The following is a 26831-nucleotide window of genomic DNA, read 5'->3' as shown; positions in this document are numbered from 1 at the left end:
CAACATGATATTTCCTATATATAAACATAACCTGTGATAACTCAGGTCAGTACTTCTGAAGAATCCACTCCAGTGTGTCAGGGTTTCAGATTAGTTATTTCAAGAGACGGCAAATTGAAAAACATTATGTTGTAGATAATTTAAAGTGGAGGTCTAGATTCAAGACAGCAACTGGGTGGATTAGAAAGAAAGAAAGAAGTGTTTTATTTAACGACGCACTCAACACATTGGGTGGATGGCGTCAGACATATGGTTAAGGACCACACATTTTTTTTTTTTTTTTAGAGGAAACCCGCTGTCGCCACATAGGCTACTCTTTTACCAGGTATTTGCGCTTAGGGATGGTCTTTTTTATGGATCACTGGTCGGTGCAAGTGGGTTTCACCTACCCATTGAGCCTTGCGGAGCACTTTCCGTCGGTATCTGGATTAAAAATTTGCCTTGGGATCCGAACCCAGTACCTACCAGCCTGTTGTGCCACGACGCCACCGAGGCCGGTCTGGGTGTTTTGCAGCATTACAGGGCCGTAGCTAGGATTTTTTGTTTGGGTTTCTATGTTGAATTTTTGTTTTTTTGTGGGGGTTTTTTTGGGGGGGGGGGGGTGGGCAACTGCACCCCTTGCTCCCCCGCTAGCTACGGCCCTGCATTATAGCAATGATAATCGTCGTAGACTTTTTAATGGCTGCTACTGCTTCTTTAGATTCGTTCCTTTATAAGAGTTTGGATGAAACGTTTTATTGAGTTTTTTAATTCGTTGTTTATTAATCCAAAAACCCTAACAAAAAACAACAACAACAACCCCCCCCCCAAAAAAACCCCAAAAAAACTCCCAATAAAAACAACAAAAAACAAACAAGAACAAAAACAAGAACATAAAGCCGTCAACCTCATTTAAATAATTTCCCCCAGCCTCATGAAACAAATAATCCCCCCTCCTTCCGAAACTCCCAACAAATCAAAACAAAACCAAACCAAGAGAAACACTATACACAAACACTCTCACTAACACAAATACACGAACAACAACCACAGTCTAATGCCATGCAAATCTTATGCAGTCTGAGTCAAACACTTGAACGTTTTATGACAATATAATCTGTTTACAGATACCATTAATACACAAAGCGCGATGGTAAACCCCATCTGAAGAATACACTCGACTAACCTCGTGGTTAGCAACGTGTAAACATCCCGCCACTGTGGCGTGTATTTAATTCGTCGAGATGAGCAAATGGAGAAAATATGATCTGCTAATCGGATAATCTAGTACAAAACGACCTGCAATGCGTCACTTGGTTAATATCGTCAGCGACTCCTTTACAGCAGATCCAGAATTGACCACATAGAGGGAGGGGGAGGGGGGAGCAGCAGGAGACAATGTTCTACTTACCCACCACCCATGTACTATTTTTAAAAAGTTTAAACCAAGTATGCATAGAAAAACAAACCGAGGAATGAAATAAAAAAGTACAGTGCTTCCCGCTTCCCACTTCACCCGTCTGATCTAATCTTGAACAGCCCTTCAAGCCGATTTGACTAGTCTATGAAACTGCACACACAAGTAAAGACATAAATGCATTCCCTGTCACAAATATTTACAATCCTATTCTAAAATAATAATATATAATTCGGTTTGACCCAAGGTTAAATTTAACCCCAATGCCGTATAACCATCTATGTTTAAACAATTATTTTGTTCCCGTTGTTGAATAAGCTTCTCTTTTTCAGTATATATACATATGCATATACACATACATAAACGTATACAATGAAATCTCTAAAAATCAGACCCTCTGTAAACCAGAATTCTCTCAAAACCGGAAATTTTTCTCGGTCCCTTTTAAAAATCAGTACAGAACTTAGCAAATCTAAACAGGATACCTCTTAAAACCGGACATTTATTTGGTCTTGAGGGTGTCCGGTTTAAAGGGGTTTCATTGAATTTATATATGTCATTTTCCCATAATGATTAACTTCGAATAACACAGAACCTTTGTAAAAATAATGTTTTGAAAGTATGATGCTTTATAGTCATTTCTTATATCTGAGGTCAGGTGAATGTAGGCCTATTTCAAGTTCCAGCAGCGATCTTTACATAGAATTTTATTATTTGCATAGCCTTTTTTTCCGGAACAGGGTTTGATGGTTGGTCATCACCGTAACAGATGGTGGGTCATTGAAAATTCTTAAATAATTGGTGAATAATCAAAGGACAGTGAACCAAAATTCTACAAAAAATTTCATTGAGTTGCAAAAGATGCCGCAGGTACGTATTAGGTGAAAGTGAAAGTATCCAGGATGGGAGTTAATGGTTAATTGTTAACGATCGGTGAGAAAGAATGCGGTGTAATAATCGGGTGATTGGCAGTGCTCTTGCGAGCGTTTGGTGAACGGTTCGCGTATCATTCTTGGGAGCGACAGTCACATATACACAAAGCAACGTATGTAGTGCTTCAAATAGCAGTCATGACCTTGTCAAAACATCCCAGTCTCTGTTATGAGCAGAGATACGGTTTTGGCTGAAGTTTGTTTGTTTACATTACATGCCCCCTCCCCCCCCCCCCCCCCCCCCCCCCCCAACTATGTTTAGTAATCGTCATGTACCGGATCCACTACACGAACCCAGTACCTTTCTGCCGCCTTGTCTTTCAGATAATTTCAACTCTTCGTATTTTGAGTTAGTCCCCAAAAGTTGTGTTTTAGCGAATGTGCCGAAACGTAAGTAAGGTTGGTCGGCTTTTAAATTTATAAAATATTGTTATTGTATAATTTTAAAACTATATTTGCTACTAAGGGTTCAGATAAAATGTTATATGTGTTCCTTTTTCATCAACACGCAATTGTTGGTCGGCTTTTAAATTTATAAAAAAAATTGTATTTATTATTACATATTTAAAAAACAAATCTACATTCACTCCCAAGGGTTCAGATAACATGTTATGTGTGTTCTCGTTTTATCAACACACAATTTATTTAGACCGTACACAGATTTATTTCTCAAATATAATACAACACGACACATTCCCTAAGTATTACAACAGCAGAAAACGTTTGACAATTATGAATAATAAATTATGTCAAATACACTGTATGGAAAATATAGGGCACGATGACACTCATTTTGCTGTGCGTCAAACCGCTTTAGCAAATTAGGCTAATATCTTGTGATTGTCGGTTAAGAGCTCTTCAATTCCTGAATGCACTATTATGATTCTTGTTCTTTTGTGATAACATAATTTTGTTACACCAACACAGGAACATTCTTCGTTGTCGATCTAAAGCTCTTCGTGTTACTCGAATGACCAAAGCGAGGTTTTTCTTTCAATGTTCATGTGCAATCAAGTGTGAAACGTTACCCACGGTGTGTCAAATTTTGTTAATCACACTGCCACTGTTCACCTTCCGCCCTGGGTGCATTCGATACCAATGTCGGAGGAAGTGCCCAGAGGGGGCGGGGTCTCGTCTGAACCTTAATTGCATGTAAACAATTAAAACATTATAAAATTGTTATTATTTGGACCAACATTATTATTTCATTATACTGATGTAACAATTGTGGTATGATTGTTTGTTTAACGATACCACTGAAGCACATTGATTTATTAATCATCGGTTATTGGATGACAAACATTTGCAAATTGTGACATATTATAGTCTTAGATAGGAAACCCACAACATTTTTCCATTAATAGCAATGGATCTTTTATATGCACCATCCCACAGACAGGATAGCACATACCACGGCCTTTGATATACCAGTCGTGGTGCTCTGGCTGGAAAGAGAAATAACCCAATGGGCCCAACGACAGGGATCGACCCCAGACTGACAGTGCATCTAGCGAGCGCTTTACTACTGGGCTACGTCTTAGTTTTGGAACAAAATATTGAAAACGTCTACAATGTCCTTTCAATTTTATATCGACGCCATGTGGTGTTATTTTACGGAGATTAATAACATTCTGACGCAAAGATGGTTACACATTTCCTTCTGGGGAAGTGTTTCACGTCGACATCGTCACAAAATCGTTATACGGTTTAGGCAATCTTCCAATACAATTCAATATAATATTATAAATAGTTACTAAGTCGCACTGTGAGACCCCACACCATAACCTCTCGACGGTTATCGATACGAAGAGATCACGCAATATACAACCGTACAACCAGCCTCGATGGTGTATAGTGGTTAAGGCATCGGGTTTAAAGTTGGTGAAGGTACTGGGTTCGAATTCCGTTACTGGCTCCCGCGCATAGTGCATTTTTAACGGCTCATTGGACAGATGTAAGGCCACCACTCAGAGTTTGTTTTAAAATTAAACACTAACAACTAATCCACTGTCCTGGACAGGCTGTCCAGATAGCAGAATTGTTTATCCAGGACAACGTGCTTGAACTTCAATTCAATATAACCACGAACATTAAAGTTAAAATAAAATGAACCGTTGTTAACAGGTACTATTATCCTGTTCAGTTATTTAGACCCAAAGTGTTTTGCAAATGTTACGTTTATTTCCTATTCGATATTTGTTTTCTTTGCATTTACATGAAAACAAACCCAAACCCCGACAGGTTTTATATACAAATCATCATATAAAATTCACGAAGTTGACTTAATTCCACTTTTTAAAAATCTCTGTGTGTTCGGAATGCACGTTATTTCTCCTATAAATAACTAAGGTCATTTGTATATCAAAAGCATCATTCTATAGTGCGTTTCAAACTAATGTTCGGTTCTATCGTCCTATCCGCACAAATCGTAGTATGACCTATATTTAAGAAAATATCTGTAAACATGAAGCAGGCGCGGATTTAGGTGGGGAGTTCAAGTGACAAAACCTCAGTTTGGAAAAAAAATATGTATCAAATATTATAATTATATTGTGGAATACACAAGCGCGCGCGCTGAAGGGAGAGACAGACAGAGAGAGAGAGAGAGAGAGAGAGAGAGAGAGAGAGAGAGAGAGAGAGAGAGAGAGAGAGAGAGAGAGAGAGAGAGAGAGAGAGAGAGAGAGAGAGAGAAACGTCATTTATGTAACGACGCACTCAACATATTTTAATCTATGGTTATATGGTTATAGGGAGAGAGAAGAATATGGTATGCATGCGATTGGTGGAGGTGTGACCCTCTGCACAACCCCAACCCCACTTAAGGCTTCTTTGGGGTTGTGTCTAGTTCCAGCCTGTGCACCACAACTGATGTATAAAGGCTGTGGTATGTGCTATCCTGTCTATGGGATGGTGCATATAAAACGTCCCTTATTGCTTATCAAAATTGCTTATCGGAAACAGTGGGCCATGTGGCGGTAGCGAGTTTCTTTCTCACTGTCATAATGCTCCTTAACCGTTTTGTCTGACACCACATAAACGTATATCAAATGCGTTGAGTGTGTCGTTAAATAAACATTTCTCTCGTATGTATGTGTAGTCTATATGCATTTCTAGTCGATTAGTTTATAGGTTGTTAGGTTGTTTGATAGTGAATGATATGGAAATAAATTGTTTTTGGTGTTAAATAGTTCATGCATACATTAAAGTAATACTCCTGATGGGTATGGAGAAATAACTTAATCAGTCGGTATTCAGGGGGTATTTTATTTCTTATAAAACTATTTTGTTTATAAAATCTTCTTCGATCTTTATTACATGTTTAACTGCGTCAGAGAAGTGTGTAGGTGTGACAGAGTTCAATGCATGTGCAAGTTCTCTCCGCACCGTGCTCATTTTACCATCATTATGACGAGCTATGTGCCCTTTGACTTGACTCCAGATCAGTTCTATCGGATTGAGTTCAGAATGTCTTGGCGGCAGTCTTAGACACAAGTGCCCATGACGTTCAGCAATATCATCAGTAACAAATTGCTGTGCACATTTGTTACTTTTCACAAGTTCATAAAAAACTTTGTCATGTTACTCTCAAAAGGTATATTTTTGTTTCGTAGCCACGACTGAATTTCTTCCTTTTTAGCGTTTAGTGCAGGACATCGTGTAATCTCAGTTAATTTGTTGTGGTAGCTTGCGTTATCCATGACGATAATGAAGGTTCTGGTAGAGAAGGCATAAGTTGTTGTTCAGACCATTTGATGAAATTGTCATGATTCATCTCACCATGATAGTCTCCGTCTGTTTTTTTAGCCTCAAAGATCAATTCACAGCCATATATCAATCCATATTTATCACAGCCAGCATGACAAATAATAAGTCTTTTTCCCTTCCCAGTCACCGAACAGAGTTTAGGAACTCGATCAGCAGCGTCTGATTTCGGCAGGTGATTGGCGGTACTTGTGCCCGGGTGGATATCTGTCCAGTGGTGGGATGTTGTGTGGTTGACATTCACCCAGGTCTCATCTTGATACACTATTAAATACCCCTGTTCTCGTAAACTGGATATTTCATGGAGACAGGACAGTCTCCTGTCTGATATATTGGCGTCCTCAAAAATCACTTTTCCGGTTGTAGATATATGTTGGTTATTTAAAATCGAGGTCATTGAGTGTTCTTCGTAAAGTTGATATGGATATGTTGATTCCACATTCCTCCCTTAAAGCCACGTTAATCTTATGTAATGTAGGTAATTCGCCCTCTCTATAAAATCTGTATACTCGTCGTCTAATAACATCTTTATCAAATAAATCGATGAGTTTTCGGTCGCGTTTTTTAACAGTGATTTCTGTGCTCGGATTCGTAGAGCTTAGATTTTTCACAGTTCTTTTTACTGTTGAAACCGAAACTTTAAGTGCAGCGGCAACTCGATCGACAATTCGATAAGAAGCATACCTAGGTCTACCGCGCTGATATTCATCTTCAAAATAATCGAAAACGTTCTTAATACACGATTTTACATCAACTGAAGTGTTTTTCGATTTACCCATATTTTTCCTCAAATAACAATAACAAGAATGTCGACTAATACATGTGAGGTGATTTGTGTTTATTACTGTGCTACACTTCAGTTGTGTTAGGTTAGGTATGGTATGCTAATATAGAATTGATATAATAAAATAAAAATACATAATACATTAGCTAAACTGATTAAATATAATGCACCTGCAAGAAAGGGTTACATGTTCTGTTTGTTTACATCTATGTTTAACGGAAAGATTAGACAATGCTGTTACACACTGCAAAACAATAATAACCTGGATTTAGTGAAACAAGCTATAATGGCCTTCACGTAGCCTCAGATCCCAATCTTTTGATATGCAAATGACCGTAGTTATTTATAGGAGAAATAATGTGCATTCCGAATTAAGTGAACTTCGTGCATTTTATATGATGATTTGTATATAAAACCTGTCGGGGTTTGGGTTTGTTTTCATGTAAATGCAAAGAAAACAAATATCGAATAGGAAATAAACGTAACATTTGCAAAAAACTTTGGGTCTAAATAATTGAACAGGATAATAGCACCAGACAGGAAACATCTGCAGAAGAAGAAGTAGAAGTGAAGGAGGGGGGGGGGGGGGGGGGGGGGGGGAGTGTAGTTCGGTCAACTGACGTAACCTAACCTAACGTAACGGTTTTCAAAGCATAGCCATGCAAGTCAAAGCCAACCAAGCAAGTAACGTGAAAGCAAAGCCAAGCCAAGCATAGTACACTAAAACATGATTCAACTGTTTTGAAGACCTCTGAGAATTAAACATTTGCTGAAACTATTTATGGGTAATGCCAAAACAAACATCCCAGGTTACCAAGTTCGCACCAACTCTTTTATGACTGTTATGATGTCCTAAATGTATTGCGGGAAACAAAAATGGGTTATACTTGCACAAATGTTAAAAGGCCTGTTTTGTCAAAATGTCCATCTATTCCATCCATTGACACCCACAGTGAAGTGGGCAACCGATACGCAGGTAGCTTGCAAAACTGTTGGTGTACTAAGCATATTAGTGGTTTGTTTGAAGCATATTGCAAGCTTATTGTCATACATATATGAATATAGGATCCATTTGGATTCGAACATTCTATCGTTTTTATTGTTACTTCTTTTTTGTATATTTATTCACCTTTAAGGTATTTTACTAGGAGCATAGTAACGTGCCTTTATTTGATATTTATCCCAGGCTGCAATAATTATATCTTGTATAAAATATGTCGATCAATTAAAAAAACCCCACACACCCCACAAAACAAACAAACAAACAAAACAAAACAAACAAACAAACAAACATCCTCTGATATTAGACAACTTATATTTGCCCCCTTGATTTTGATCACTAGATTATGGAAAGTCACGACTCCGTATTATGGGCGGGGGCGAGACGTAGCCCAGTGGTAAAAGGGCTCGCTCATGGTTCATACAGGCATCAGTTCCTGTATAGTAACTCCGACGCCATATAACCGTAAATAAAATGTGTTGAGTGCGTCGTTAAATAAAACATTTCCTTCCTTCCTTCCTGTATAGTAAATGTATTGCTGATCTTTCGAATGTTATTTCTTAACACACACACACACACACACACACACACGCGCGCGCGCGCGCACACACACACACAGACACAAACACACACACACACACACGCGCGCGCGCGCACACACACACACACACACACACAACACACACACACATGCGCGACCGCACACACACAAATACACGCACAAACACACACACACAAACACACACACACACACACGTACACACACAACACACACACGTACACACACAACACACACAACGCACACATACAACACACACACACACACACACACACACACACACACACACACACACACACACATACAATGCATATCTTACTGGGATGTAACATACAGAGTGGGCTACGACAAACATCTGGACGACCACAAATACAACAGCATTAGCAGACACCGATATTCTAAGTAGTAAAATCCATTTGGAGCCGATGTAGAGTCTGGGTATGTTTCTAACACAATAAATGCAATTATAACCCAGTTAGGACCCGTAACAGTTCGACTACCTGTTAATTTATAGGCGCTCGATTACAGGTAATCGGAAACATATTACAATTTCAGCATATTTTGGTGTTTATATTTAGTTAAGATTCAAGAAGGTTGTCCTGGGTAAACACCTTTAACTATCGGGACCCCATTCCACGAAACGATCTCAGCGCTAAGATCACCGTAACTGCATAACTACCTTATTGACGTAAAGCGATCTTAACCTAAGATCGTTTTGTGGAACGGGACCCAGGGCTGTTTGTTCAGAAAAGTGGGGTAGTGGTTAGTTGTTACTAAACAGTTGAACCGTTAAATCTCACTCTGGGCTGGATCCGATACCGGGGTGCGAACCCAGTACCTACCTATTTTAAAGCCGATGGCTTAACCACTATACCACTCCGGGACAGCGTCTTTAAACAGCAACATTTCGGTTGCGTGATGTCTTAATTAAACAATGGAATCTAATTATTTTACACAACGCGTATGGTTAGGTCTAGTTAAGCTACTTATAATTAGCTGAAAATATACATTTGTGGTCTCCACGAGTTAAAGTTAAAGTTTGTTTTATTTAACGACACCACTAGAGCACATTGATTTATTAATCATCGGCTATGGTTACAGGTCATATCGTCCACGATTTTTTTCGTCCCTGGTCATTTCGTCTACGGTACCTTTTCGTGCATTGGTAATTTCGTCCACTGTTTTTTGTCTTCTTTTTCCTATTTCTTAATTTATTGCCATTTAAGTTCAAATCTTTAAAGGTAACAGTATTTGCATTAAGGTTAACAAATATTTACAAGGTTTGCCCAGGATCACTTAGGGGCCTGGAGGAAATACTGAATAACGACGTTTGCACGTAAAATGTAAGCGTTCGACGAAATGGTTAATCTGATCACAGCCTGTCTGGTATAGGTCTTTTACAATATGTTTAAGGCATACTGTCACAGAGCAATGACGTGATCAATATAGAGGTTTGTTATCTTAAATTAATGTAATTTAGTGTCGGATGCTCCAAAGACTTTTTCATCAGCCATGATTGTTTTCGTTTAGGGCAGTCGTCGATATTCATCGTAACTGTTCGTATTAATTTTTCCCAGAGAAAGACATGTTCATATACACCACATTCTTTGAAATATAGGTTATGAAGCATTGGCTGGCATCGTGGGGAATCGTTATATGTCAGTCTTTGCTGTTTTTGTTATGCTATGATATTATCACCTGTACGAAAATACGTCATTTGTATGCGCTAAATATGCCTAGGTAGAAAACAAGACGTTGGTTTTAATATCACAGGTTGCTTATTAGCTTCACCATTATAAAGTCACTAGGGCATGACCACCTCGATGGTTTTAATTTTGGATCAGCTTATATAAACCTCACAGTGTTTTTAACCTTTTCCAGAAGCAACCGAACACGAATAACAGAAACCTGTTAACAGTTGTTCTTCAAACACTAGTCCGGATTCCAAAGTAGGCTACCAGAATTTTTTTTTTTTCTTTTTCTTAAAGGGACATGCCCTAGTTTTTAAACACTAAGGCATATATTGTTTTACTATTATAGCCGTTTTTGATAACTAGAATCATACTTTACTTAGATTTTATGGTTTAGATTATCAATTTCTGTACATTCGAAGTGTTTTTGGTCATCTTGGTGTTTTTAATATCACAAAATGCATTTGTCATAATTTTAAAAACGCACGTGCGTCTGAGACGTAACAGCTATGGAGTCGAGTTTCCGTCTATTTTTAAAAGGTATTTCACCATTTCAAAGTCACAGACTCATGTTTCACTCAATTGTAACTTTATCCAAATGTGTTACAGGTTTGTAACTAAACACAGTGTTAATTTTCACGGGTCGAAACTAGGGTCTGTCCCTTTAATATATATATATTAGATCTGGCTGTTTCAAATGCCAACCTCCATCCCACTTTCACTATGCGGTCGTAGCTATGTTAGATCCTAACGACTTCGGTCAACGTTTGGTCGACACACACACGGTTTTCGCTACGGTCATAACTTAGGCTACGTTTAAAGTAGTTTGTGTTTCTAACATAGCTTTATTGTAAGGGCATATTCTACTGTAGACTCCCAAACATGCTTGTACATATGGAAACCTCTTATCACACTGAGCAATGAAAACCACTCCTCATTTCCTGTTCTCGCTATGTAGTTGTAAGCTGTTGATGTTATGTAACGGAAATGACGAGTTTAACGTGGTCATTAAGCTGACAAAGCTACAGTAGCAGAAGTTGTCCTTTGTAACTCTGTCATTAATGGAAAAATTATGTAACCAGTTTTTAAAATTGTTATTACCTGTAAGGAAATCAACACCATTGTACATGCTATATGGAGAACTTGGACGTTATCCAGTTTATATCACTGTAAAATTAAGAATGATTTCTTTCTGGTATCGATTAATCACTGGAAAACAGTCCAAGTTATCATTACTATAAATTATTAATAAATGATGTGAACAATAATGTTTTTAATCACAAATGGATTATGTTTGTAAAATCAATTTTAGATGATGTTGGTTGTACATATATATATGATCCTCACAGTGCAATGGTATTACTAGTTGTTCCTTGTTGAAAAGATCTATTTCCACAAGGCTTACTGATCAATACTTACAATCATGGTACACCCACGTTAATAACTCATCCAAAGCTTCAAATTATAAATTATTAAAAAATACTGTTGCATTTGAGACATATCTCACACTTATAGAGAAAAAACACTGGTGTCCATTATTACGTTTCAGATTTTCAAATCATAATCTTCCTATTGAAACTGGCAGATGGAAAAATGTATCACTAAACAATCGAATATGTACATTATGTAAAAATTACGACATCGGAGATGAGTTTCATTATATATTTACATACATGTTTTTTAAGAATGAAAGAAATCGCTATTTACCCGCTTTCTGTCAATCAAAACCAAATATATATAAATTAACCTAAAAAAAAGCTGGTGTCCTTAGAAAACTTTCTATATTTTGTAACTTAGTTATGGATACTTTCAAATCCTCTGGCTGATTTTCTGTGTGATTTTGTATTTATGTATGTTATTGTACTTTCACCATCTTGTCACAATGTATTAATTGTTCTATGTAAACATGTCCTCATATGCCGTAGAATACGGCCTGAGTGTAAATAAAGTTCAGTTCAGTAGAACAAGAGAAAGTAAAGTTTGTTTTATTTAACGACGCCTCTAGATAAAGCACATTGATTTTTATCTTATCATCGGCTATTGGACGTCAAACATATGGTAATTCTGACATATTTCTTTAGAGGAAACCCGCTGCCGCCACATAGGCTACTCTTTCCGATAAGCAGCAAGGGGTCTTTCCACATACAAGACAGCATATACCACGACCTTTGATGAACCAGTTGTGGGCCACTGGTTTTAACGGAAAATAGCACAAACTGCAAATGGGACTACTGAGAAGGATCGATCCAATGACCGACCGCTTCACAGGCGGACACGCTACCGCTTGAGCTACATCCCGCTCCCCTTATCCTTTGTAGAAGGCAAGCTTCTATTTAAGACCGACGTCTATTCAAGGATTTACAGTATACTTCACTTAATATTGTTGTATGTGCTGACCAAGAGTCATACTAATATACTGCGCCTGCAACTGAAGGTACCTCCTTTATAACAGCTGCAACAACAACAACATCCCGTGTTTTCGCTATATAAAGCAACCCCTGACTGAGAGCGATCATAAACGTCCAAATGTCCGTCTAGCTCTCGAACGGCTGAGCACTCGGGTTAGGCCCTATTACACACATACTATTTTGTCCATAACCATAACTATTTTCCACAGATGTGGGTAGGTGGGTGGTCTAAGACCCCCACCCCCACCCCTCCAATTGCCTGGGTTTATAGACAAATGGTGCATAGTTTCATTAACGCGTAACTCTGTGACTAAATGCAACACATTCACCGTGTGCTTCTCTCCTCAGAATTTATAGACGGACCCATATTCCATTCGTCTACGACGCGACATCATTAATATTTATTTCTGTAGCTAGACATTTTAACGATCACGTCAACAAGGTTTTATTTACCCGCACACGACCAACAAAAGTCTGCTGTGTGCGGGTAAAATTAACCAATCTGACAACATTGTTGACAACAATGTGGACTGACGGTGTATTACTTACCATAGTGACGTCACGCTGACTCGATCATATAAAATAAATGTTACTGTAAATCGCTCAGTGTTGACACGTCTTTAATAAGCAGCGTTGTCATGTTAAGTTCCTGGAATACCTGGAATGAATTGAATGGCAGCATAAACAAAACATATCAGTGTAGTAAATCTCAGGGCTGTACCTAGCTTAAAGGATCGATGGGGTGGGTGGGGCAATACAAAAATCCCCAGAGTAAAGTAGGCCTAATATAGGTCGTTCACAAAGGTAATCGTTTTTAAACAACATATTTTAAACTTTATTTGTATTTATTTATTTATTTATTTATTTACTTACTTATTTATTTATTTATTTTTGTATTTGTTTGTTTTTAATACAATTGACATCTATTGACTAGGCACACAAATTTTGACAATAAGTCTCAACATAATAAATAACTGACCGAAACGTTTATGCTGATGAACTGTAATATAGGGTATTCTTTAAAGGGGCATTCCTGAGTTTGCTGCTTTGTAAGATGTTTCTTACTGATAAAATATTTCTACAATTAAACTTACATATTAAATATATATATATATTTTGTTTAGAATATCAGTGTCTGTATATTCAATGTATTTCTGGTCGTCTTAATATTTGGAAGAAGCCCAAACTGGATTTTGTCTTCAAATAATTTCGTACGTACGAAAACAAAGATAATTTAGGACATTAAATGAAATTTAACCTAGTACAAATATTAGAACGATCAGAAACACGTTTAATATACAGCCACATATATTTTATGCAGAAAAATATATTTGATATGTAATTACAATCGTTAAAAAGTCTTTGTTAGTCGACAACATCTTAAAAAATGCATCAAACTCAGGAATGTCCCTTTAAATCAAAATAACAGTTTTAAATTAAAAAGGGCACCTTTTGAATTTCGTATTTTCTTTTGGGACAAATGCTCCTCTGCATCCCCACTAGTAGCCTGCTAAGTACGGCCCAACCCATGCAAGGGAAAGTGCATAACTCCATCTAGTGCACGAGACGTAGCCCAGTGGAACAGCGCTCGCTCGAGGCGCGGTCGGTCTGGGATCGATCCCCGTCGGTGGGCCCATTGGGCTATTTCTCGTTCCAACCAGTGCATCACGACTGGTATATCAAACGCCGTGGTATGTACTACCCTGTCTGTAAGATGGTGAATATAAAAGATCCCTTGCTGCTAATCGAAAAGAGTAGCTCATGAAGTGGCGACAGCGGGTTTCCTCTCTTATTATCTGTGTGGTCCTTAACCATATGTCTGACGCCATATAACCGTAAATAAAATGTGTTGAGTGCGTCGTTAAATAAAATATTTTTTAACTCGATCTATTTTTGCAGAGCTTTTCAGTTGATACGGCTATCTCATCATAATCGGAATAATTAGGGGATCAAAAAAAAAAAAAAAAAAAAGAGTACCAAGACACTGTAAATGTAAATTATAGTCCTCACCTGAACAAAAATGGCTCTTTAAGCTAACGCGGTCTTTTTTGTATTTTGTTTTCGAGATGGGCAACTGTTTGCGTCACTGGATCCAAATTTTATCCTCCTTAAATCGCACTGTGCAAGGTTAGGTGAATAAAACCAGATTACATATTCAATCTAATGTTCATTTAATCTCATTAATAATCGTTGACAATCGATGCTTCGTTCACCACCAAAAACAACGCAACATTTTACTAATCAATTTTTAATAAATGTAACGATCGGTTTATTATAGATAGATAATCGTCATAACACTTACATGTCAGAACTGTCCTAGTGAAAGTAGTCCGTCCATTGTCGTCTGAGGTTGCTATGGTAATGGACTAATTCTAGGTTGCAAGCATGAACAATCTATATCGAAAATATTGTTCTGTGAAGTTTTTCGCGAGAATGCATGCGTTATGCCGATGACATCATCGATTACGTCTTGACGTCATCGATCATAATGTAAGCAAATGAAGGTACGCCCACTTGATCGTAGAGCACTAAAGAATGTTTTTCAATTAAAAAAGAAAAAAAAACTACGAAAAAACAAAGAACCCCATCCCCTCCCTACCCCCCCCCCCCCCCATGATTCCTTTTATGTGTGTTAAATATTTTAAAGGAATGCTGTATTGGTTTTAAACGCTTCGATCCAATTTGTTTTAAAGGGACAGACCCTAGTTTCAGCCCATGGAAATTTACACTAAGTTTAGTTAATCTACAAACCTGTAACACATTTGGATAAAGTTACAATAGAGTGAAACACGAGTCTGTGACTTTGAAATGGGGAAATACCCTCTAAAAATAGACTAAAACGCGACTCCGTAACTGATACCTCTCAGACGTCACGCACGTGCGTTTTTAAAAATATGAGAAATGCATTTTGTGATATTAAAAACACCAGGATGACCAAAGACACTTCGAATGTAAGGAAATTGATAATCTAAACAATAAAATCTAAGTAAAGTATGATTTCAGTTATCAAAAACGGCTCTAATAGTAAACAATTGTGCCTTAGTGTTTAAAAACTAGGGTATGTCCCTTTAATAGTTGTAAGGAAACTAGCCGTACCCACCGACCAACGTCTATAGACAACTAAATAAAATTGTATGTAACTTATCAAGCATATTAGTGCCATTCCTAGCGGGAATATGCTTTTAAATTCCATTTTTAAAATTTAACAGAAAGAAAGAAATGGGTTTTTTTTTTAACGACGCACTTTAGTTATGGTTATATGGCGTCAGACATATGGTTAAGGACCACACAGATTTTGCGAGGAAACCCGCTGTCGCCACTATATGGGCTACTCTTCCGATTAGCAGCAAGGGATCTTTTATTTGCGCTTCCCACAGGCAGGATAGCAAAAACCATGGCCTTTGTTGAACCAGTTATGGATCACTGGTCGGTGCAAGTGGTTTACACCTACCCATTGAGCCTTGCGGAGCACTCACTCAGGGTTTGGAGTCGGTATTTGGATTAAAAATCCCATGTCTCGACTGGGATCCGAACCCAGTACCTACCAGCCTGTAGACCGATGGCCGGTTAAAATTTAACAATGCCCCATTTGTTGGAGAAGACTAGCTGTTGAAGATTATATATGTTTAACTGTGCCCTGACTCGGTTTTTACTGCCCTACCCCTAGTTATATTGCTTAGTTTATATATATAAAATAATAAACCGCTTCCACCACCACCACCACCACATGGGTTACTCATTTCGATTAGCAGAAATGAATCTTTTGTATGCACCATCGCAAATTGACAAACAGGATAGTAGATACCACAGCCTTGTTACACCAGTTTTGGGACACTGGTTTGAAGGAGAAATAGCCAAATGAGCCCACCGACGGGTATCAATGCATGGCAGACAGGACATCGGGAGAGCGCTTTACCACTGGGCTACGTCCCGCCCTACATGGTTGTGGATAAAGAAATAAGATTTTTATTTATTTATGGCATCGGGCATATTATGACTACAAAGATAATGAAAACCTGCTGCTCCCAGTCCTTGGGCTACTCTTGTCGATTAGCAGTTAGGGGTGTTTTATATGTACATCCCACAGACAGAATAGCACATAACACGGCCTTTGTTACACAACTGTTAAGTACTGGTTGGAACGGGAAATAGTCCAATTGGTCCGCCAAAAGGGTGCAGTTGTAATAATGATAATAATAATAATAATGATAATAATAATGATATTAATAATAATAATAATAATAATGATAATGATGATGTTTACTTACCCACAGCAGTAAGGCATGACGAACCTGCCTTTTCGACATACTTAACTTCTTTGATTGCAACGATATGCACGAAACGATCAACGGACAGCTATTCGTGGAAACATTCACAAGGTATCCTTTCAAGTTTTCGAGAAAAAAAGAAAAAATAAAAAGAAAGAAAAAAGAAAAGAAAAAAGACGAAAAAACCTCCACAAAAACAAACAAAACAAAAAAGATTGATTTTTGATAACCCTAAGCAGTGATCCTATCAACAGACAGCAATATCGGGGATTTTTTCTAGTACCAGTCTCACGGTATGTTAAGCTTATTGACTGGCTTCTTTCTGCCAATTGTTTTGTCCAGCGCAGATTCGCATATCTAATACCCATACGATAAAACACGATAAATGACCCGAATGATTCGATTCAACGGTTTTCCTGATCCCTAAATATAGCTGGCAAATAAGAGCAATTAATACTTGGAGAGTAATTGCAATTTTATCGTTTTTTTTTTTTTCTTTAGATGGCAATCGATAATCGATCAAAGGCGATGAGAAATATTTAGCATCGGTTGAATATTTTTTTGGTTTTGTTTTAAACCAAGTGGACACGAATAGAAGATTGACAGTTTCATTCCTGAAAAAAATACCCCTGCAAAAACACGAGTTTATATCCAGTGCTGAATAGTAATTAGATACAAGACAAATAATTGCACTATAAAATATCTCCTTTTCAGCCAGTCGTCCATAAACGAAAAATGTGTTCTGATATCGATTAATTATCGATCCTTAACTAGGGCCGTTCCAGACACGAGAGGTGGTAATGGAAACAACAACATTTGTACTTCTTTAAACGTAGTGAATCTGCTGGGTACATCACTTCAGTGTACTAGTAATAATGAAAGGAAGGAAATGTTTTATTTAGCGACGCACTTAACACATTTTATTTACGGTTATATGGCGTCGGACATATGGTTAAGGACCACACAGATATTAGAGAGGAAACCCGCTGTCGCCACTTCACGGACTACTCTTTTCGATTAGCAGCAAGGGATCTTTTATATGCATCATAACACAATAGTACATACATAGTCGTGGTGCATTGGCTGGAACGAGAAATAATCCAATGGGCGCACCGACGGGGATCGATCCCAGACCGACCGCGCATCGAGTGAGCGCTTTACCACTGGACTACATCCCCTGGTATAATGTTGTCTCGTTTACTAAATGTGGGCCCATTGGGCTATTTCTCGTTCTAGCTAGTGTACCACGACTGGTATATCAAAGGTCGTGGTATGTGCCATCCTGTCTGTGTGATTACGCATATAAATGATCCATTGAGATCCCTTTTTGTAGTAGGAAAGCTGTAGCGGGTTTCTTCTTTAAGACTATATGTCAAAATCACCAAATGTTTGACATCCAATTGCCGATGATTAATAAATCATTGTGCTCTAGTGGTGTCGTTAAACAAAACAAACTTTAACTTTTTCTTTACTAAATAAACGTGAACTGTAAAAGACTCTTGGCACAGCATTGTCTTCTTATGAAATAAAAATGCTGTGTAAGAAAGAAAGAAAGAAATGTTTTATTTAACGACGCACTCAACACATTACGGTTATATGGCGGCAGACATACTGTTAAGGACCACACAGATAGAGAGAGGAAACCCGCTGTCTCCACTTCATCGACTACTCTTTTCGATTAGCAGCAAGGGTTCTTTTATATGAACCATCCCACAGACAGGGTATTACATACCACGGCCTTTAATGTACCAGTCGTGGTGCACTGGCTGGAACGAGAAATAGCCCAATAGGGGCCACCGACGGCGATCGATCCCAGACCGACCGTGCTGTGTAAGAGAATCCACACAAAGCTATGTCATGTAAAATGGGTCAGTAAACTTTAGGTGAAAGAAATGAACCTGTGTTGTGGTTGTGGCAAAGCTATGTAGAGTGTCGTTTTGAAATAAAGCTCTACAAATCTATGCACTATTATAAATTATGTCCTGGCAATTAACCCCACAGTTTGTTCATCTACATGTATCACAAAAGAAGTTCTAAACACAATCCTTTATTACAGAGTGCACCACAACTGGTCAAAGGTCGGTGTATGTGCTTTCCTGTCTGTGGAAAAGTGCATATAAATCATCCCTAACTGCATTAGAAAACAAATGTAGCGGTTTGTTTTCTTCTGATGACTACGTGTCAGACTACTAAATATTTGACATCCAATAGCTGATGATTAATTGATCAATGTGCTCTAGTGGTGTCGTTAAACAAAACACAATTTAAACAATGTGCACTAGTGGTGCCGTTAAACAAGACAAACTTTAACTTTATTACAGAAAGAAAGAAATGTTTTACTTAACAACGCACTCAACACATTTTATTTACGGTTTTATGGCGTCAGACATATGGTTAAGGACCACACAAATTTTGAGAGGAAACCCGCTGTCGCCACTTCATGGGCTACTCTTCCGATTAGCAGCAAGGGATCTTTTATTTGCGCTTCCCACAGGCAGGATAGCACAAACCATGGCCTTTGTTGAACCAATTATGGATCACTGGTCGGTGCAAGTGGTTTACACCTACCCATTGAGCCTTGCGGAGCACTCACTCAGGGTTTGGAGTCGGTATCTGGATTAAAAATCCCATGCCTCGACTGGGATCGGAATATTTACCCACCAGCCTGTAGACCGATGGCCTAACCACGACGCCACCGAGGCCGGTCCTTTATTATAGAATGCTGACAAGTGTTTCATTTCTGCATTGTGTTTATTGGTTTATTTTATAATGGTTTGTGGTAGATATTTGGAGGCTATATCTACATAATACGATTCATCACTGACCAACATTATGGCTGATGCTATTCCATATTTTGAACTTGTGCATACGTTTTCATCTCTTTCGTGAAACTCTTGCACATTTATTTATTCATCGTGACAAGACTTGACAGCTGTGGTAACAGTTCTCATGACGGGTGCCACCGGTGGGGCTGGGTATGCTCATCTTTCGCGAACACCGGGTATCATCACTGTGATGAGAGTGATTCATGAGTGCATGTCATCACAGCTGTATTCTATGCACCATTAAAGGGACATTTCTGAGTTGTAAGATGTTTCCGACTAATAAAATATTTCTACGACTAAAGTTACATATTAAATATATTTTCTTGTTTAGAATATGAGTGTCTGTATATTCAATGTGTTTCTGGTCGTCGTAATATTTGGAAGAAGCCAAAACTGGATTTTGTCTTCAAATAATTTCGTACGTACGGGAAAAATATAATTTAGGAAACAAAATGAAATTGAACCTAGTACAAATATTAGAACGATCAGAAACACGTTTAATATCCAGCCACTAATATTTAATGCAAAAAAATATATTTGATATGTAATTATAATCGTTAAAAAGTCTGTCTTAGTTTCACATCTTGAAAGTTGCAGCAAACTCAGCAAACTAAGTTACACATTTAATTAGTATGGCAGCAGGCGATAAACCTCACGTAGTATTATTTTCGAAAACTAACATCAACACACTTCATGTAACTAATTTGTATTTTGGTATCAGCCATATTATTATTATTATTTTTTAAAAATTGTTTATTGTCCCCAGAAACATAAGCAAGGTCAAAGTTGGGGGCCTTGAATCACTGCTGTACATGATATTATTGTATATACGTGTACATATACAATACATAATTAAAGCTATACACGCAAAAGTATATAATGCATTTATTAATGTATACATATGCATTTGCAAGTGTGTGTGTGTGTGTGTGTGTGTGTGTGTGTGTGTGTGTGTTTGTGTGTGTGTGTGTGTGTGTACGTGTGTGCGTGTGTGTGTGTGTACGTGTGTGTGTGTGTGTGTGTGTGTAGGGGGGGTGTTGGGTGTGTGTGTGTGTGTGTGTGTAGGGGGTGTGTAGGGGGTGTGTAGGGGGTGGGGGCACTGTCAGGTCGATGGTCTGGAGATGAAAATACATGTATTTGATGGCCCGAACACGTTGGGCGGAGATGGGGGTTCGGGTGCACGCTTCTCTCAGAAACGTTTGATTTTTAGTGTAAAAATACGGAATTCCAGGTCAGCAGCCCATGTCTGACAACCACCACTGAGAGCAAAAAACCCCACAAAAAACAAAAACAAAACAAAACAACAAGAAAAAATCCACCCCCAAAATTAAAAAACAAAACCCCCACAAAAAACAACAACAAACAAACAAAAAAGAAAAGAAAAGAAAAGAAAAACCCCAACAAGTTTATTAAAATTGTTCTTGGGTTTGTATTTTGCATTGTTACAATATGGTGAAGCCAGACTGCAGTTTTAAACGTTAACTGAATATACGAACACACATTATATTTTCATCATCACTTGAGACTGATGTCAGTGGCATATCTGTCAGTGATCTGTACTTGTGTATACACTTGTATTTTGCATTAGTAAATGTTGTTATGATCATAATGGTGAGGCTGTATTACAGCCATGAAGTTTAACGGGATCATACGATTGTATTTCAACTGATCAATAAGCTATGTCAATGACATATTGAACATCAATAACAACTATATTGTGTCCTGAAATGTGTGTTTCGTGTTCATTTTAATAATAACGTGCTTTCGTTTTGTGTTTGTTTTGCTTTTGTCTTTATTTTGTAAAAGGGCGGGACGTAGCCCAGTAGTAAAGCGCTCGCTCGATGCGCGGTCGGTCTGGGGTCGATCCCCGTCGGTGGGCCCATTGGCCTATTTCTCGTTCCAGCCAGTGCACCACGACTGGTATATCAAAGGCCGTGGTATGTACTATCCTGTCTGTGGGATGGTGCATATAAAAAGATCCCTGGCTGCTAATCGAAAAGAGTAGCCCATGAAGTGGCGACAGCGGGTTTCCTCTCTCAATATGTGTGTGGTCCTTAACCATATAACCATAAATAAAATGTGCTGTGTGCGTCGTTAAATAAACCATTTCCTTCATTTCCTTCTTTATTTTGTAAATCACGTTGTTTCTATGTAGTTACAACTGAATGTTAAATATACAACTGATGACAGTGGGATATCGACCATAGTCCTGTTTCAGTGACTGGTACTCTGGAAAAACAACGATTCTCTTTGACAAGTTCTTCCACATTGATAAGCAAGAAACACGGGAAACATAAGTTAAATAAAAAAATAAAAAAATGCCAATGTTGTTTTTAGACTGGTTTGTGTGCATGCGTATTTATGTATTCAAATCTGTGTTCAAATACGTACGTATGTGGATGTGCATGTATTTATGTGTCTATCTACATACAATCGTGCGTACGTACGTATGTGTGTGTGTGCGTGTGTATTTGTGAGTATGTATGTGTGTGCGTATTTATGTGTATGTTTATGTGCACGTGTGTGTGTGCGCGTGCGTGTGTGTATGTATGTACATGCATGTACGTGTACATATGTGTATACGTGTGTACGTACTAGAGTAAGCGTGGTGGTGTGGATGTATATAGACCTGTGTTTGTGTTTGTCTGTATATCTGTATGTGCGTGTCTATGTTTATATCACTTCATGTGTGCGTTTGCATCTGCATGCGTTGAAACAATATTTTTATATCATTTCAGTGCCATCGAAAAAGCATTTTGTCCCCAGCTGTGCTTTTCTTTGGAGGTTATTACCCTGTAAATGAAAGAAACGAAATAAGAAAAAAAAAGGAAGACAGAGGTAACCCAACAACACAAACATAACAACACAACGACAAACCACAACGAAAAGCCTCCCCCCCCCCCTCCCGCGAGAGGACAATGCCCCCGAGACTAATGTACAAGCTAGGAAACTGACCATGTCGTGTTTACACAACATATATTTAATACACCATCTGTCGTAGGAGTGGCCAGTGTCCGCTTTTAAAATTTGTTATAGTCTTAGTTTTTGTTATAAGAAAAATGTTAACCTGGCCTGACCTCATCAGAGAATGGCACAGTTAAAACAAACGAGAAAATATATATAAGGCAAATGGAAATTTGGAATTTTAAAATAATCATAAAAAAATAGTAATTTAATATCCAGTAGTTTAACGGACAATTGGGGACAATCTTCCCCACTATCTTTAAAATTGTAAAGGAACAAAACCCAATTTATTCACTAAAATGACACTAATATTGGTTTTGCTACTAACAAGTAATACATCTGAATAAGATTATGTGAAAAAATTAAATAAAAATGGTTTTGTTTAACACAGAATATACATTTTATAAACAGACTTATTCTTGGTTGGACAACTCTTACCTCAGTAGTGTAAACACCAAGATGGCCAAAACCATTTTGCATGTGCAAAACTGCATAATCTACATCGACAGTGTAATTTGAAGTGCAGAAAAAGGCCCGGAAAAACCTCCCCAAAAACCCATCACGTTTTGTTTAACCACTAGGATTATTCGCAGAATGAGTTTAATTCAAATATACTTTTAAAAAAGCACTATTCATTTAATGATATAAATTAAAAAAAAAATTAACGGATGCTAGTATTATATATGATTTTGATTTTATTCGATCTTGTATTGAAATGCTTTCACTAAAATAAGAAATTATGCAGGTTGGTTGCTGATGTTATTCAGCAGACGATACAAACTATACAACTAGAATATTCTAGACGTATACTTAAGCAGGCTGAATAATACAAACAAATATAATTTACCATTTTCTCTGATGAAACTACTTGTAGAATACAATAAATTGCATTTCATAAAGTTAAACCAGTTCAGTAAAATGTTTAAATACAAAGCCTAAAATAATACATTGCAAAATGATCAATTGTTTTGTTTGTTAATAATATAAATACTATTTGCGATTGTAATTGTATGAAAATTATTTGCTTGGATGTTTATATCACTTTATGTGTGTACGTACTAGAGTAAGCGTGGTGGTGTGGATGTATATAGACCTGTGTTTGTGTTTGTCTGTATATCTGTATGTGTGTGTCTATGTTTATATCACTTCATGTGTGTACGTACTAGAGTAAGCGTGGTGGTGTGGATGTATATAGACCTGTGTTTGTGTGTGTCTGTATATCTGTATGTGTGTGTCTATATTTATATCACTTCATGTGTGTACGTACTAGAGTAAGCGCGGTGGTGTGGATGTATATAGACCTGTGTTTGTGTGTGTCTGTATATATGTATGTGTGTGTCTATGTTTATATCACTTCATGTGTGTACGTACTAGAGTAAGCGTGGTGGTGTGGATGTATATAGACCTGTGTTTGTGTTTGTCTGTATATATGTATGTGTGTGTCTATGTTTATATCACTTCATCTGTGTACGTACTAGAGTAAGCGTGGTGGTGTGGATGTATATAGACCTGTGTTTGTGTTTGTCTGTATATCTGTATGTGTGTGTCTATGTTTATATCACTTCATGTGTGTACGTACTAGAGTAAGCGTGGTGGTGTGGATGTATATAGACCTGTGTTTGTGTGTGTCTGTATATATGTATGTGTGTGTCTATGTTTATATCACTTCATGTGTGTACGTACTAGAGTAAGCGTGGTGGTGTGGATGTATATAGACCTGTGTTTGTGTTTGTCTGTATATATGTATGTGTGTGTCTATGTTTATATCACTTCATGTGTGTACGTACTAGAGTAAGCGTGGTGGTGTGGATGTATATAGACCTGTGTTTGTGTTTGTCTGTATATCTGTATGTGTGTGTCTATGTTTATATCATTTCATGTGTGTACGTACTAGAGTAAGCGTGGTGGTGTGGATGTATATAGACCTGTGTTTGTGTTTGTCTGTATATATGTATGTGTGTGTCTATGTTTATATCACTTCATCTGTGTACGTACTAGAGTAAGCGTGGTGGTGTGGATGTATATAGACCTGTGTTTGTGTTTGTCTGTATATCTGTATGTGTGTGTCTATGTTTATATCACTTCATGTGTGTACGTACTAGAGTAAGCGTGGTGGTGTGGATGTATATAGACCTGTGTTTGTGTGTGTCTGTATATATGTATGTGTGTGTCTATGTTTATATCACTTCATGTGTGTACGTACTAGAGTAAGCGTGGTGGTGTGGATGTATATAGACCTGTGTTTGTGTTTGTCTGTATATCTGTATGTGTGTGTCTATGTTTATATCACTTCATGTGTGTACGTACTAGAGTAAGCGTGGTGGTGTGGATGTATATAGACCTGTGTTTGTGTGTGTCTGTATATATGTATGTGTGTGTCTATGTTTATATCACTTCATGTGTGTACGTACTAGAGTAAGCGTGGTGGTGTGGATGTATATAGACCTGTGTTTGTGTTTGTCTGTATATATGTATGTGTGTGTCTATGTTTATATCACTTCATGTGTGTACGTACTAGAGTAAGCGTGGTGGTGTGGATGTATATAGACCTGTGTTTGTGTTTGTCTGTATATCTGTATGTGCGTGTCTATGTTTATATCACTTCATGTGTGCGTTTGCATCTGCATGCGTTGAAACAATATTTTTATATCATTTCAGTGCCATCGAAAAAGCATTTTGTCCCCAGCTGTGCTTTTCTTTGGAGGTTATTGCCCTGTAAATGAAAGAAACGAAATAAGAAAAAAAAGGAAGACAGAGGTAACCCAACAACACAAACATAACAACACAACGACAAACCACAACGTAAAGCCCCCCACCTCCTCCCGCGAGAGGACAATGCCCCCGAGACTAATGAACAAGCTAGGAAACTGACCATGTCGTGTTTACACAACATATATTTAATACACCATCTGTCGTAGGAGTGGCCAGTGTCCGCTTTTAAAATTTGTTATAGTCTTAGTTTTTGTTATAAGAAAAATGTTAACCTGGCCTGACCTCATCAGAGAATGGCACAGTTAAAACAAACGAGAAAATATATATAAGGCAAATGGAAATTTGGAATTTTAAAATAATCATAAAAAAATAGTAATTTAATATCCAGTAGTTTAACGGACAATTGGGGACAATCTTCCCCACTATCTTTAAAATTGTAAAGGAACAAAACCCAATTTATTCACTAAAATGACACTAATATTGGTTTTGCTACTAACAAGTAATACATCTGAATAAGATTATGTGAAAAAATTAAATAAAAATGGTTTTGTTTAACACAGAATATACATTTTATAAACAGACTTATTCTTGGTTGGACAACTCTTACCTCAGTAGTGTAAACACCAAGATGGCCAAAACCATTTTGCATGTGCAAAACTGCATAATCTACATCGACAGTGTAATTTGAAGTGCAGAAAAAAGGCCCGGAAAAACCTCCCCAAAAACCCATCACGTTTTGTTTAACCACTAGGATTATTCGCAGAATGAGTTTAATTCAAATATACTTTTAAAAAAGCACTATTCATTTAATGATATACATTTAAAAAAAAATTAACGGATGCTAGTATTATATATGATTTTGATTTTATTCGATCTTGTATTGAAATGCTTTCACTAAAATAAGAAATTATGCAAGTTGGTTGCTGATGTTATTCAGCAGACGATACAAACTATACAACTAGAATATTCTAGACGTATACTTAAGCAGGCTGAATAATACAAACAAATATAATTTACCATTTTCTCTGATGAAACTACTTGTAGAATACAATAAATTGCATTTCATAAAGTTAAACCAGTTCAGTAAAATGTTTAAATACAAAGCCTAAAATAATACATTGCAAAATGATCAATTGTTTTGTTTGTTAATAATATAAATACTATTTGCGATTGTTATTGTATGAAAATTATTTGCTTGGATCGTACCGGTACTCACTGTAAGTAAATATTTTATTTAATACAACAATTTCATGAATGACTGTGGTGTTTATATACTAGTATTCAGTGTGTACATATTGTTACGAACGTTATAAATATTGCAAAATGCATTAAAAAGTGTTGTATTTACCAGCATTTCTTACGATAATGAATTTTACTTGTCAAAAAGCAGAATATTACATTTTCAGAACAGACATTTTAAGGGGTATTTCATGTCCTGGAACCCCTCTAAAAAAACCTTTATCTTAGTCACCACTCCCCAATATTAGTTTGGTTCCGCCGTGTCAGCTACCCACGACACTATCATAAATT

At 37.4% G+C, this 26831-nt stretch overlaps 1 protein-coding gene across 3 annotated transcripts in view; it reads right to left on the bottom strand.

Moving 5' to 3' along the window:
* The window catches only part of LOC121375529, a 30599-nt gene extending 13688 nt beyond the window's left edge, over positions 1-16911 (bottom strand). Inside the window, exons 1-2 of one of the 3 annotated variants that reach the window (XM_041503027.1) lie at positions 16801-16911; positions 13082-13190 (exon numbers count right to left, since the gene is read on the bottom strand). In XM_041503027.1, coding sequence (XP_041358961.1) covers positions 13082-13084 — 3 coding nt within the window. In that variant the 5' untranslated portion in view covers positions 13085-13190; positions 16801-16911. Of the gene's footprint in view, positions 1-13081; positions 13191-14542; positions 14763-14834; positions 14989-16800 lie in introns of those variants that run through there. The other 2 variants (XM_041503024.1, XM_041503025.1) reach the window with 2 other exon arrangements.
* Positions 16912-26831: the final 9920 nt, after the last annotated feature.

This window comes from Gigantopelta aegis, chromosome 6 (assembly GCF_016097555.1).
Source record: "Gigantopelta aegis isolate Gae_Host chromosome 6, Gae_host_genome, whole genome shotgun sequence".
NCBI lineage: Eukaryota > Metazoa > Mollusca > Gastropoda > Neomphalida > Peltospiridae > Gigantopelta > Gigantopelta aegis.
This window is presented reverse-complemented; position numbering and strand designations above follow the sequence as displayed.